Here is an 11,604-nt window from a genome sequence, read left to right on the forward strand (position 1 = left end):
GTTATCGGTCACAAAGTCTGCAGGGAAAAATAGAGGAGTGTTTTCGTGTCCAGTACATCAGATATTTGATCAGTTCGTACAAGAACACAAAGAAACAGTTTGCCTTTGTTTTGATATCAAAAAAGTTCATTTTCAGAAGGTTTATTTTCAGATCATTAGCAAGTGATCAAGGTGGAAAAAAGTAATCGAATATTTTGATGAGTTTTTTTGAAGATCTGTAGTACGCAATTTTAAAGGAGGCGAGACAGCAAAAACCTCGGGGGCAGTTCGGGGGACAAAATCGCGCCGCGCTTATGTAGACCATCGGTCGTCAGGCGCCTTCGCGCCTCCGTAGCTCAACCGGTAGCGGCGCTGTACCCCTGAGCTGACAGTCATGAGTTCAACCCCTCATGGGGGTTCTCTATGCAAAATATCAGGAAAACTTTTTTTTTGGTGTCTGGCCTCCTTTAAAGAAAAAAAGCGAAGAATGTGACCAAGGGATAAAGAAAAGTGTTCAGATTGATCCGAATCGGTCTTTCTCCTCTGGATCCGAACACAACAACAAACCGTCTCAACATTAGTCGTGTCAGTTTGTATGACCCTTCGCCTAGTCTTATTGTATTCTCCCTACTCACGTTCGGTTTGCCTACTTGTTTCTCCGCATGTTTGGAAGAAAACTGTTTATATCCGATCCTAATCACTCTCATCGTATGCCAGACTGGAGTGATTGATGGATGGACGAAAAATGATTTTATAGAGGTATGAACAAAAGAGATCCAAGCAGTACTAACTGAAACTGAAAGAGCCAAAAAGAATTCAAGTTGCACCTGCTGAATATTAAACTTTTGATCAAACTATAATGAGAAGAATTTTTTGTTAATGTTTAGTCCAACTTGAACAGGTGGCATGGAAAATCCTAAAAACCGTAAAGTCTAAAAATGATCTCTAGTTTTCAATCTTCTGAGACCCTTAAAAACTGTGACAAGAATCATGGTATATGTGTCCAAACAAACAGAGAATGCGCTATGATGTAGTCCATAGATAAGAAGAAGGACCAAGATTTCTATCCCCCAATCGTTTCTCAATGCGTTTGTATGTGTGTTTGTTTGGGAATCGGGCGTTTTGAGAGAAAAAAAAACGGTCATTGCCATTTCTACTGATTAGAAGAATATGAGAAGAATGATATGAAAAGTTGATGGAACAACCGGTTCCTGTTCGGAAAAAAAACCGTAGCGAAACACCGTGTTGATAAAATATCTGTTGAGAAGTTCGAAACGCAAAGGAGATTTGTTTGTGAGATAATGAAGTAGATGATGATGATGATCAGGTGGGAATTTAGGAAGTGAGATGAGAATTTGTGTTGATTGTAATGTGACTTCTAAGATAGAGGGTCAAGGGGTTTTGGGGGGAAAAGTGGATAGATAAAGCATGCAGATAGATGATGGAACGTTTTTATAATTGCGAATCAAGCTGAATGTAAAAAGAAACCCAAACTTGAAAGATTACAGTACCGGCCAATAAAATATACAAACAAGTATTTTTTTAAATTGTATTTTGGTCATTTTGACCATATTCATGAGTCCGGAGCTCAGCTCTCAAGTTTCCAAACAATTTGAAAATTTAGGAGAGTGTGAAACATACTTTGATTGGAAACTTTGCATTCACAGAATTTTTCGAAAGTTCCCAGATTTTCTACTATTTGCTGATTTCAAAAAGACACATTTTTTCAAAAGTCAAGATAAGAACGGACCAAAAAGAAGTGGCTTTCAGAAATCAGGAAATAGCTGAAAAACTAGGATTTTTCAAAAAAAAAAAGTGTTAATGCAAATTTTACACATAGTGATAATTAACCACATAGTGATAATTAACCGAAAAATGTTTTTGTACATTTTATTGACCAGTACTGTATGCATCATGGAAGTTCAGTTCCTATCAAATAAAAAATCAGACTCAAACCAAATCAATCAGAAAATTCACAAAAGCCAAACTAATAAATCCACGGACCTCCAAATCAACGTTTCTCTAATTACTCATATTACCTTGCATTTTTTATGGCACTTGCACACCGGCAAATCGTACTCGAAACACGGCACGTGTATGAGATGGTGGAGTAGTTTTTTCGCTTCATCAGCAGTCACGTGCTTGATGTTAAGAGTGGTGGGCTCTTGGCCACTTTGAAGTTTGTTCAATAGTTCAATTGTCTGTTAGGAAACACTTTGAAATTGATCATCTGGAGTGGGATGATGACATCAAAACTGATTGAAACAAAAAAATGTCGGAGAAAGTTATTTCTTCCTATGTTTTATAATTTTGAAACGAAATAGTTAACTTCTTATCTAATGTCATTTCTGGTAGAAAACAACTAACCTCCATTTCAAAATTTCAGAGTAAAATACACAGAAGCACTTAGAAATCGCCGTGGAGCTCTACAGTAGATCTGATATCAAAACCAGAAGGAAGAAGAATACCCCCGAAATTTCTTTGCTTTGATTTTATGGGAAGCCTGGGTTCTCTTAGAAACATGCTATATCTCATGCTCGTTAATCAAATTTATAGTCCTCCAATTTTGTTTTCATCCTAAAAAAAGGAAACCGATGGCAATCATTTTTTGCTTCTTCTTTTTTTTCCAATTTTCTAATTTTCCAACCTTCAATCTGGATTCTAGAGAAAAAAAATGAAAACAAGGGCATCAAAGTGAAATTAAGAAATTTGTGAGGGTCATTCTAACAATATTAGAAAAACTGACGTCTTGAATGAGAAAGGTTTGTATGGGGAAAAAATTGAAAGTTGAAACGAGGAAATCGAGATAAGGAAAAGGAGAAGAAGGAAAAATTGGTGTGGAGAAAACGAAAAGGAGAAAATTGACAGATCACCCCGTTTTCCCTCATTTCATTTTTTTTCTCCCTTTTGCCGTCGTGCACCAGTGCAAAACGCCCGTTTTGCACATTTCTGGAAATTAATTTATCTTTTATTGTTTCAATTTCTAGATATGAAAAATTAATTCCAATGGGATAGAACAAATAAAAATTAGAGGAAAACGAAGAACACACAAACGCCAATTGTTCAGGATCAACTTTGTGATGGCTAGTCATTGGGAGAAAAGATAGGAGATAGTTTCCGAAAAGTCCAGAGAAATCGATTTTCTTGGAGAACACCTGATAAACTAATAGCGGTAATGTTTGGATTTCTGATCAAATTGGGTACGGTACTTTGAAAGGTTGAAATTTAGAAATATTGATTTCTGTCAGCAAGGCTTTATCAGGAAATCCAGCATTTTCAAGCTCAATTATCTTGTTTCTTACGCAAAATATAAAAAATGTGTCCACTGAAAAATTTTGTGGTTTTTTGATAAAAATGTATCAGTTAAAAACTTTTTGGTATCTTTAACAAAAATCAAGATGAAATGACTCGAAATTAACGGTTTGGAAGGACTTCTATTAAAGGAAATACGGTATTAATTTTTTACAGCAAAAATTTTATAGGAAATTCGGCATTTCGACATTGCTGGAGCGACCCTAAGAACTGAGCAAATTCAAAACAATATGTTTCTGCCCAAGCAGAATTTAGAATTTCGTAGGATAATTACCGGGAAAGCATGAAGACGTAGAAATACTGTATGAGGATTTTTCTGAATACTTCAAACACACTAGTTCTCAGTATAAAGATATTTAGCGAAGAAACAACAACAAACAGCAAAAAACACTGAACCGGTCAAAAAGAGACAACGAATTAGGGATATGTTGTGTTTGTCCGATTCTAAATCTTCACTTCTTCTTCTTCTCCTTCTATTGACAAACAGGCAGATAGAGATTTGAGTATAATGAAAGAAGAAACATACAAGCAGTGGTGGACCCCACCCGATTCCGAAGAGATGCTGACGTTTTGTATACGTGTGTTGTGTTTCTATCTATCCTCTATACGAGCGGCGTCATCTGTTCTTCTTCAGGCACCATCCCTTCTCCGCCACCTACCGCCGCCCGCCTATCCTTCACTCTTTTTATATTCCACCATTTCAATTCTTCCTTGGATATATGGATACGGCGAACGAAGGTCGTACAGTAGGCGCCGGGCGCGGACACTCGGTGCGAGGAGCCATTTGGGTCACAATTGCATGTACTTAGGGGTACCGAGGGCATTCGGAGAGAGAGAGACCCGGGGGCATTATTACGCCAAATTATATGGTCGTTTAGATGGCAGAGATTTACTAGTGGATTCCTTTTCTGGTAGCAGCTGTTGTTCGAAATTCGAAATTTACTAAACTGTAAGCTAAATGGTTTTCAGAGCTCTAAGGAATTTTTCTGGGGTAGAAAACCAAGAAATCAAAATTGAAGTAAATGAAAAACATTGGGTTGGCAGGTGGTCAAAGAGCACGTGGGTTGTAGGTGTAGGTGAAAAATGATTGCTCTTTAAATTAGAAAATTGTCATTTTCTCAATTTTATAGTTTCATAGTTTGTTGTTGATAAGCTCAACAATGAAATTTTAGATAGATTGATGAAATATGTACAGTTTTTTAGGGCTAACCTACAAACTATATAATTGTTCACTACATAAAAAACAAAACAAACAACACCAGCGGAAAGGATAAAGGTCAAGAAACGACTGATATCCGTTATCACTATGATCAGTATCAACCAACATGAAAGAACAACTGCGCCCGCTGCCTGCCCAGTTCAGTCCAATCAATTCTTTTCATCAAGTTTTTTTTGGGGAAGAAGTTTTTGTGCTGCTCGGCAGGCCCCACAGGCAATAGGTCAACAATTCCAAAGTATGAAGATGCAAGTACGTGTGTTTGTGAGAGGTAGGGCGAAAAATGAATCGAGAGGTCATAAAAAAACATACGGAGAGAGAGACCGATACGCCGTTTTTTGTCGTTCCTCCAAAACCAAACTAGAGAGGTTTTGGGGTTTGTCATCTAGAATCAATGTTGAAGAAGAGAATAAGAACGAAGAACACATAAAAGCGCATGGATAGCTGGCATTTGAACAGAAATAGTCGAGGGGAACACCACGGGTCATATTTATTACAACATTGCTCGACGGAAAAAAGGAGAAGGAAATTTGTGAAGGTCCTTCAGCTATCCTTTGTGCTACGGTTGCGCTTTCCAACAAACACCAACTAGCACAAAACACCCTATCATCATCTTCCTTTTTTCTCCTGGAGCCAGGCACCGGTAGTTGTTTATGCATGATGAAAAAAAGTGATGTAAGATGCTATGCTGAATTTACACGCAACACACACACACACATACACACAAGTTCAAAAGGAACCTTTTTTTGAAAAATTGGGACAAAAAGGAGAGAAACATTGGGAGGACTTGTGGACCCTCATGAAAGTATCGAATGTTGCAGAAGGGGACCCGTACGTGAGAAACTGGAGCTTGCAATATGGGGCACATTGGAGAGCAAAAAAATAACTAGGAATTTCCTATTGCATGTTCTTTTTATTTGGTTTGGTTAAAACGTTGAAACGAATTGAAGCCAATAGATTCTATTCTCTCATCAACTTGAGGATCGAGGGAAAAACGGCATGGATGTGATGTGAAGGAACCGGTCGATACAATTATAGGTTATAAAATTGAGTGACCAGTTTACCTCGGAGAGGAATACACAGTACCTCTCTACCCCTCGTGTTTCGGGTTGATGAAGACGTGACTTCACAAGAATACTGTTTTATAGTGGTTGCGATATAGTAGACGTTTGATCTCAAAATGTTATAGGTAATTCGTGAAGTTAGAACAGTTAATGTACAGTACCGGTTAATAAGATATACATAAACATAATTTTCCAGTGGATGTTAGGTCATTTTGAAAATTTTCAGATGCATGAAGCTCGGCTGTTAAATTTCCAATCACTTTGAAAATTTTGAAGCGGGAAAAGCACACCTAAATTGAAAAGTTTGCATTCACAAAATTTTTTGAATATTCCTAGTTTTCCAGCTATCTGCCGATTCTGAAGACACCTGTTTGATTTAGTTTTCAGTACAAAACGGGTGTCTTTAAAAAAAAACGGGTGTCTTTAAAAATTTTCAGTACAAAACGGGTGTCTTTAAAAAATTGGCATATTGCTGAAAAACTAGGAATTTTAAAACAATTTTGCGAATGCAAATTTTTCAATCTAAATCTTTTTCACACCTCCAAATTTTTTAACTGATTGAAGTTTTGACACGCGAGCTCCAGATTCCTGCAAGTTGTCAAAATGGCCAAAATCATGTGAAAAATACGTATTGACGGGCATATTATAATTTGGGTGAAATATTTTCAAATTGAAAAATGTTCAGTATGTGCGCCTGAAAACCGAAAGTTACAACTGGAACAGTAAAAATGTACTTTATTTATCGGTTTGCAAGCTTCATTTTCTCCTAGTTTCATATGATTGCAACATCTCTAATGATTTCCTCATCGAATTTCCTGATTATTTAGGTCATCGGAATTTCGAAAAAATGCCGAGCTCTCGAAATAGCCATAATAATAACACCTACCTTCTATTTTGATTGCAGAAGTTAATGCCGTTGATATTGACGTTGTTGAAGTGTTCCAAGCTGAAAAAGTCCAAGAATTAGGAACGCGTTCAAAATGAATCAATTAATCAAGAAATGGGAGTAATGTGACGGTCAAAAACGTTGAAACAATCATGAAACATGTGATTTTTTAGGGGAGAAAGTTTCGGAGGGGGCGAAGTTGAGAGAATGGCGGGTTAAAAGAAACAAAGATAGTGTGGTAGGTAGCCGATTTTACTGACTATGGCAAGCAAAAAAGAGAAGTGAAAGGTGAAAATTTGGAGAGAAATGGTTTTGAAGGAAAAAAAAGAAAAAAAAACAGTACATGAACAAAATTCTAAGAGAAAATGGAATGTGAATAGAAGAGAAAGTTTCAAGAAGAATCTTGATTTTCTTGGTATATGTTTAGCGAAAAAAAAAGAAAAAAAGAAGAGAAAAATGAAACCGACGCGGTTATCAAGGGTTGTTTGTGATGAAACGAATAGGCACAGTACGCTTTCTCGTAGAATCAGAGTACACATTTGACTCCAGAAGTCCAAAATGGAAATTAGACTATTTTTAGGGCTCCCTATTTGATTTCATAGAAGGCAATGCTCGGAAACAACTGCACAGGCATTTCACCTGTTTTTGGAATGATGTAAAATATCAATTTTGTGCCCTAGAAAGAGAAAATTGTGGGTGTATCTCACTTAGAAATGATTTCAGCTGGTGACAATCTCCGCGCCATTGTCAGATAATTATTGTTTAGATATGATGAGAAATGACGAGTAACATAGAAAAAGTGATGTGTTGAAAATTAGAAGGGATCATGGAAATTTAGGAATGCATTTTTCAAGACTTTTAAGTTGAGGGACCCCTAGGGGGATTTGTCCTCCGGCGCCTCGGATGGCGCTGGCGTCACTTGCTATAAGGATGCAAGAAGAGTAAGAAATTGACTTGACATGGACTTTGATGTCAAGCTTCTTCTCTCTATTTGTGTGCTCTTTGGAATTCGAATTTTAAATAGAGAAATGTGTTAAAAAAGATGTATCAATTTACTGTCAGAACAGTAGTAATTTCAGCAATTTTGCAATTAGACAGCTAACAAGTTTTCCTAGTTTTCAAAGAGATGCAGTACTGGTCAATAAAATATAAAAACTTATTTTTCAGTTAATTCCGACAATTTTCAGAATTCTAAAGCTCGGCTGTAAAGAGCCCGATCATTTCGAAAGTTTTGGAGGTTAAAAAACAGATCTAGTTTTGAAAATTTGCTTTTAAAGAAATGTTTCATACCTAGTTTTTCAATTATTTGGTGATTTCTGAAGGACCGGTTTTTTTACGTTTTCAGTACAAAAACAGGAAAAAACGAGGTGCTTTTTAGAAATCGGCAAATAAGTGATAAATTAGGAATTTTCAAAATTTCTGTGAATGCAAAGTTTCAAATCTAACTCTGTTTTATAACCTCCAAAATATTCAAAATGATCAAACACTTGACAGTCGAGCTCTATACTGCGAAAAATGGTTTAAAACAACTAAAAACCTTATTTTTTTATACCGGGAGGTACTGTAGCTTCTAAGAAAAAATGCTAGTAATTATAAAAATAGTGTTTTCTCCACAACCAACTTATCCTACAAAATCCAACATCTACAGAAGACTGGATGAAGACGATTATGCGTGTCTTCTCCAATACATCTATAGCCTTCATTCATCCAAATGAAGCAACAAATAGCGTAATTTGTGTCCCGCGGAATGCTAGAGAATACCAAAAAAAGAACCAGCATCCTAACCGCGCGAAAAAAAACCGTAACGTGCGCCAAGCCAAAGCCAAATATGTCAATTTACAATTTCGAAAAATTGCGAATAGTCTCAATCTGTTTTTTTTTCTCATGTCTATTGGTCATCCTAGTGTCCACGGTGTGATGCTGGATTTCGAAAGAGAGTACAAGCAAAAAGGAGCGGAAAGCAAACAGTCGGTGTAAGGGGGCGCGCGGTTGAAATGGAGTAAGCTATATACCGAGAGTCTCTGAGTCATTTTCGCAAAAATTTGAGTGGACCGGTCTCGTTTTGATGACGTTCTCATTGGCGAGAAGAAGCTTCGTTACGGTTTGACTAATTGGAAAGGAATGCAATGGTTGACAACCTAACAGTCATCTTCTTCATCTTCTTGAAAGAGTTGATCATAGATTTTTGACCATAAACATAAAGAGACGGCGAAGAAGAGGTAGTTGAGAACAGATTCAAGATTTTATGACCAGAACCAAAACCAAATAGAAAAAAAACCAGTTTGAAATTTGGATCGTAATGGACAAATCGGAGAAAAAATTTGAAGTTTGGTTGCTTTGGATTCAAAAAACTGCCATTTGGTGAATTGAGTGACTAATACAGTAAAGGAACACTTCAGAAATTCAGAAGTGAGCAATAAAACCTACGAATGAAAATGAAGTATTATAGTAGTACAAGAATGGATTACATCCTACAAAATAATCTCGTCAGGAAAACATTACAACTACACATCGTTTTTTGTATTTCGTACAGATTTGACATGGATAATACGAGTGATCGCTTGTCAGCTTCCCACAAATTACTGATAGGCGGGATGGGAAGCATTGTGGTGGTGGGAAAAAAGACACGAAAGGATACACCACTTTTCATGTTGACTTTTTTCTCAGTTGGTGGCTAGCAGTTTGAGAAAAAAGGAATAGAGAAAGTTGTTTCGAAACATGGAAAAAACGGGCGGATAGATAGTTTGGGTTTGAGGTATGAGGAAGAACAGCAGTAAGCTCGTCTCTTTTATAGCAATATTGAGGTATACTGTAGATATTTAGAGGCGGGATTTAGACTATGTCAAAATCATCTGACAAGAAAATTCAATCAGTTTCCAGTCAAACTGAAAGTGCAACACTCGTGATAGAAAATGAAGAAAAAAGTTGATAAATTATCAGTGAAGCAGTATGCGAACGCTGAAAATCTCCAGACTATCTAAACATTTTTTTACATCATTTTGACTTTTTGAAACTTTTCTATAAGTTTTCATTCCAAAATTCATATTTATAGATGATGCAAAAACTAACAAAAAGAACAATACCTTTTCAGACAGACTATGCTAGAAAGGAATTTCTGATAAAACACTAAAAATGCAAGCAACAAAAAAAACGCACACATATATTCACAGTTTGAAGAACACTGTCCAGCATAAACTGTAACATGCGAATGACTGTTTCTCGATTGCTAAGCCATTCGACTAGAAAAAAAGATGCGGGCGTTGAGTGCATTGGGGCCGACCAGCCGGCGGCAAAAAATCGTCGCGGCGTAGTCGCCAAGGCACATTTTACAGTTTGCAAACAAACCGAAAACACCAGGAAGAAAAAGAAAACTCTCGGATTCTTCGGACAGCTGGGAAGACATTAGTAGCTTCAAAAAACCGTTTCAGGCAGTCCAGATAACCCATGAAAAAACCGAAATCAAAGCCTTAAGGATCATGATCATTGAAGTTTTCCACAAGGCCTTGAAACTAGCCAAGTCACACAAACGGTTTCATCAAAGCGACGGTGAAACAAAAATTTTGAACATCTAGTTACAATTTTATGAACTCCGTCGCAGGGACGCTCCTCCAAGTGCAAACTAGCCGTCCCACATACCGACACAAAGGTCATTTGGACTGCTGCGCGATAGAGGGGCGAGAAGAAGAAGTAGAAGAAGTAGAAATGTTTCTCTCGAGAAATAAAGAAAGGAAGCGACGAGAAGGAAGAATACGAAAACTAGGAAGGGTAGAAAAAAGGAGAAAATTTTTGGGGTGAATGAATAGCTAGCATGGACTGCATGGATTCTTCCCCCAAACCCCTTGTGTTTCTCGTTCCCACATTACAATGACAACAAGCTTAGATCGAGGAGGAGTAATAAAGTTTGGTAGATTTTGCAGGAAACAGTTCAAAAGCAGGACTTGGCAACAGTTGAATATTCATCTGTTTATGGTACCAACTCGAAACGGAATAGGCCCCAAATGTGCTATCAAAACCTTGAAAAGTTAGAAGTTATGGCGTACGCTTAATCATTCTTAGAATTAATGAACGAAGTTGCATCTCTCTATCAGTCTGCCCTAACGATTTTCAAAAAGCTTGGAAATGAAATCTAGATTGACGTGGCCCTTTGAACAGCAATGAATAATAAGAAGCGAATCCATTAAAAAGCGTTGAAGGCGCGAAAGCCAGAAGTGTCACAAAAATGCTTTTTTTGTTGAAAAATCAGAAACTCTGTAATGTCCTTTAATTTTTGCCGTGTCTGAGATTTGCATTATTCTTTCTAATCAAAACTTTTTTTGAGAACTCACAAATTTTTTTGAGTTTGTTCGTTGATTTCTACTAAAAGGTAGATAAAAACAGTCAAAATAAATATTTGAAGCGTATAACAATCAGTAGGATCCACCTATTCATTTCAATTATTCGAACTTATTCGGAAATAGAATTGCCAAAACGCGTAAGCTCAATAAAATCCGGAAACAAGTGAACTAGCACCACCACCACTTGCTGCCTTCAAACCGCTAAATCTGTCACCCCACACATTCGAAATACATAACGAACACTCGACCCTTTGACTTCTTCTTCTTCTTCTTCTTCTTCTTCTCCAGTAGAACACACCACATTCACAAGAAGCGAAACACAAGCGATTTCAATCCATAAGCTGAATGGCGGGAAAACGGGGATGGAGAAACATAGAGGGGAAGAAATTTGGAAAACTGGAGGCAAGAGGAATATGAATGCACAGATGCTTGTCTTAATAGCAATTGGTCCGTGGGCGACGAGATTCTTCCTTCGTTTGCCCTGGATGGCTGACCGTGAAAAAGGCGGAAGAAGTAGAGTTTTGTGGTCAACAAAGAAGGCAGAACCCTACGAAGAACTAGGATGGGATGTGATGGGAAGGAAGAAGAAGTTGATGATGATGTAAGGACGACAAGGAAGATATATGAGCAGCGATAATTGAATAAACGGCACATAAGGCTCACGTCGACGTTTCAAGAAACATGGTTATATCTGTCGTCTTATACAACTGGTCATGTTCCATGTACTCACAAAAGTTCTCGGAATAACTTTGAAGATACATAATCATCGTATTCATGGAGCCACCACTCATAACGTTCATTTTTTTAAATCTC

At 37.3% G+C, this 11,604-nt stretch overlaps 1 protein-coding gene across 1 annotated transcript; it reads left to right on the top strand.

Moving 5' to 3' along the window:
- Window positions 1–11,153: 11,153 nt before the first annotated feature.
- On the top strand, window positions 11,154–11,396 carry CBG27854 (the record flags this gene model as incomplete). The annotated part of the gene is made up of 1 exon (XM_045240067.1): window positions 11,154–11,396. The coding sequence occupies one exon, from the start codon at window positions 11,154–11,156 to the stop codon at window positions 11,394–11,396; it is 243 nt and encodes an 80-aa protein (XP_045097852.1).
- Between the last annotated feature and the right edge of the window lie 208 nt (window positions 11,397–11,604).

This window comes from Caenorhabditis briggsae, assembly GCF_000004555.2.
Source record: "Caenorhabditis briggsae complete genome, chrX, whole genome shotgun sequence".
Lineage (NCBI taxonomy): Eukaryota > Metazoa > Nematoda > Chromadorea > Rhabditida > Rhabditidae > Caenorhabditis > Caenorhabditis briggsae.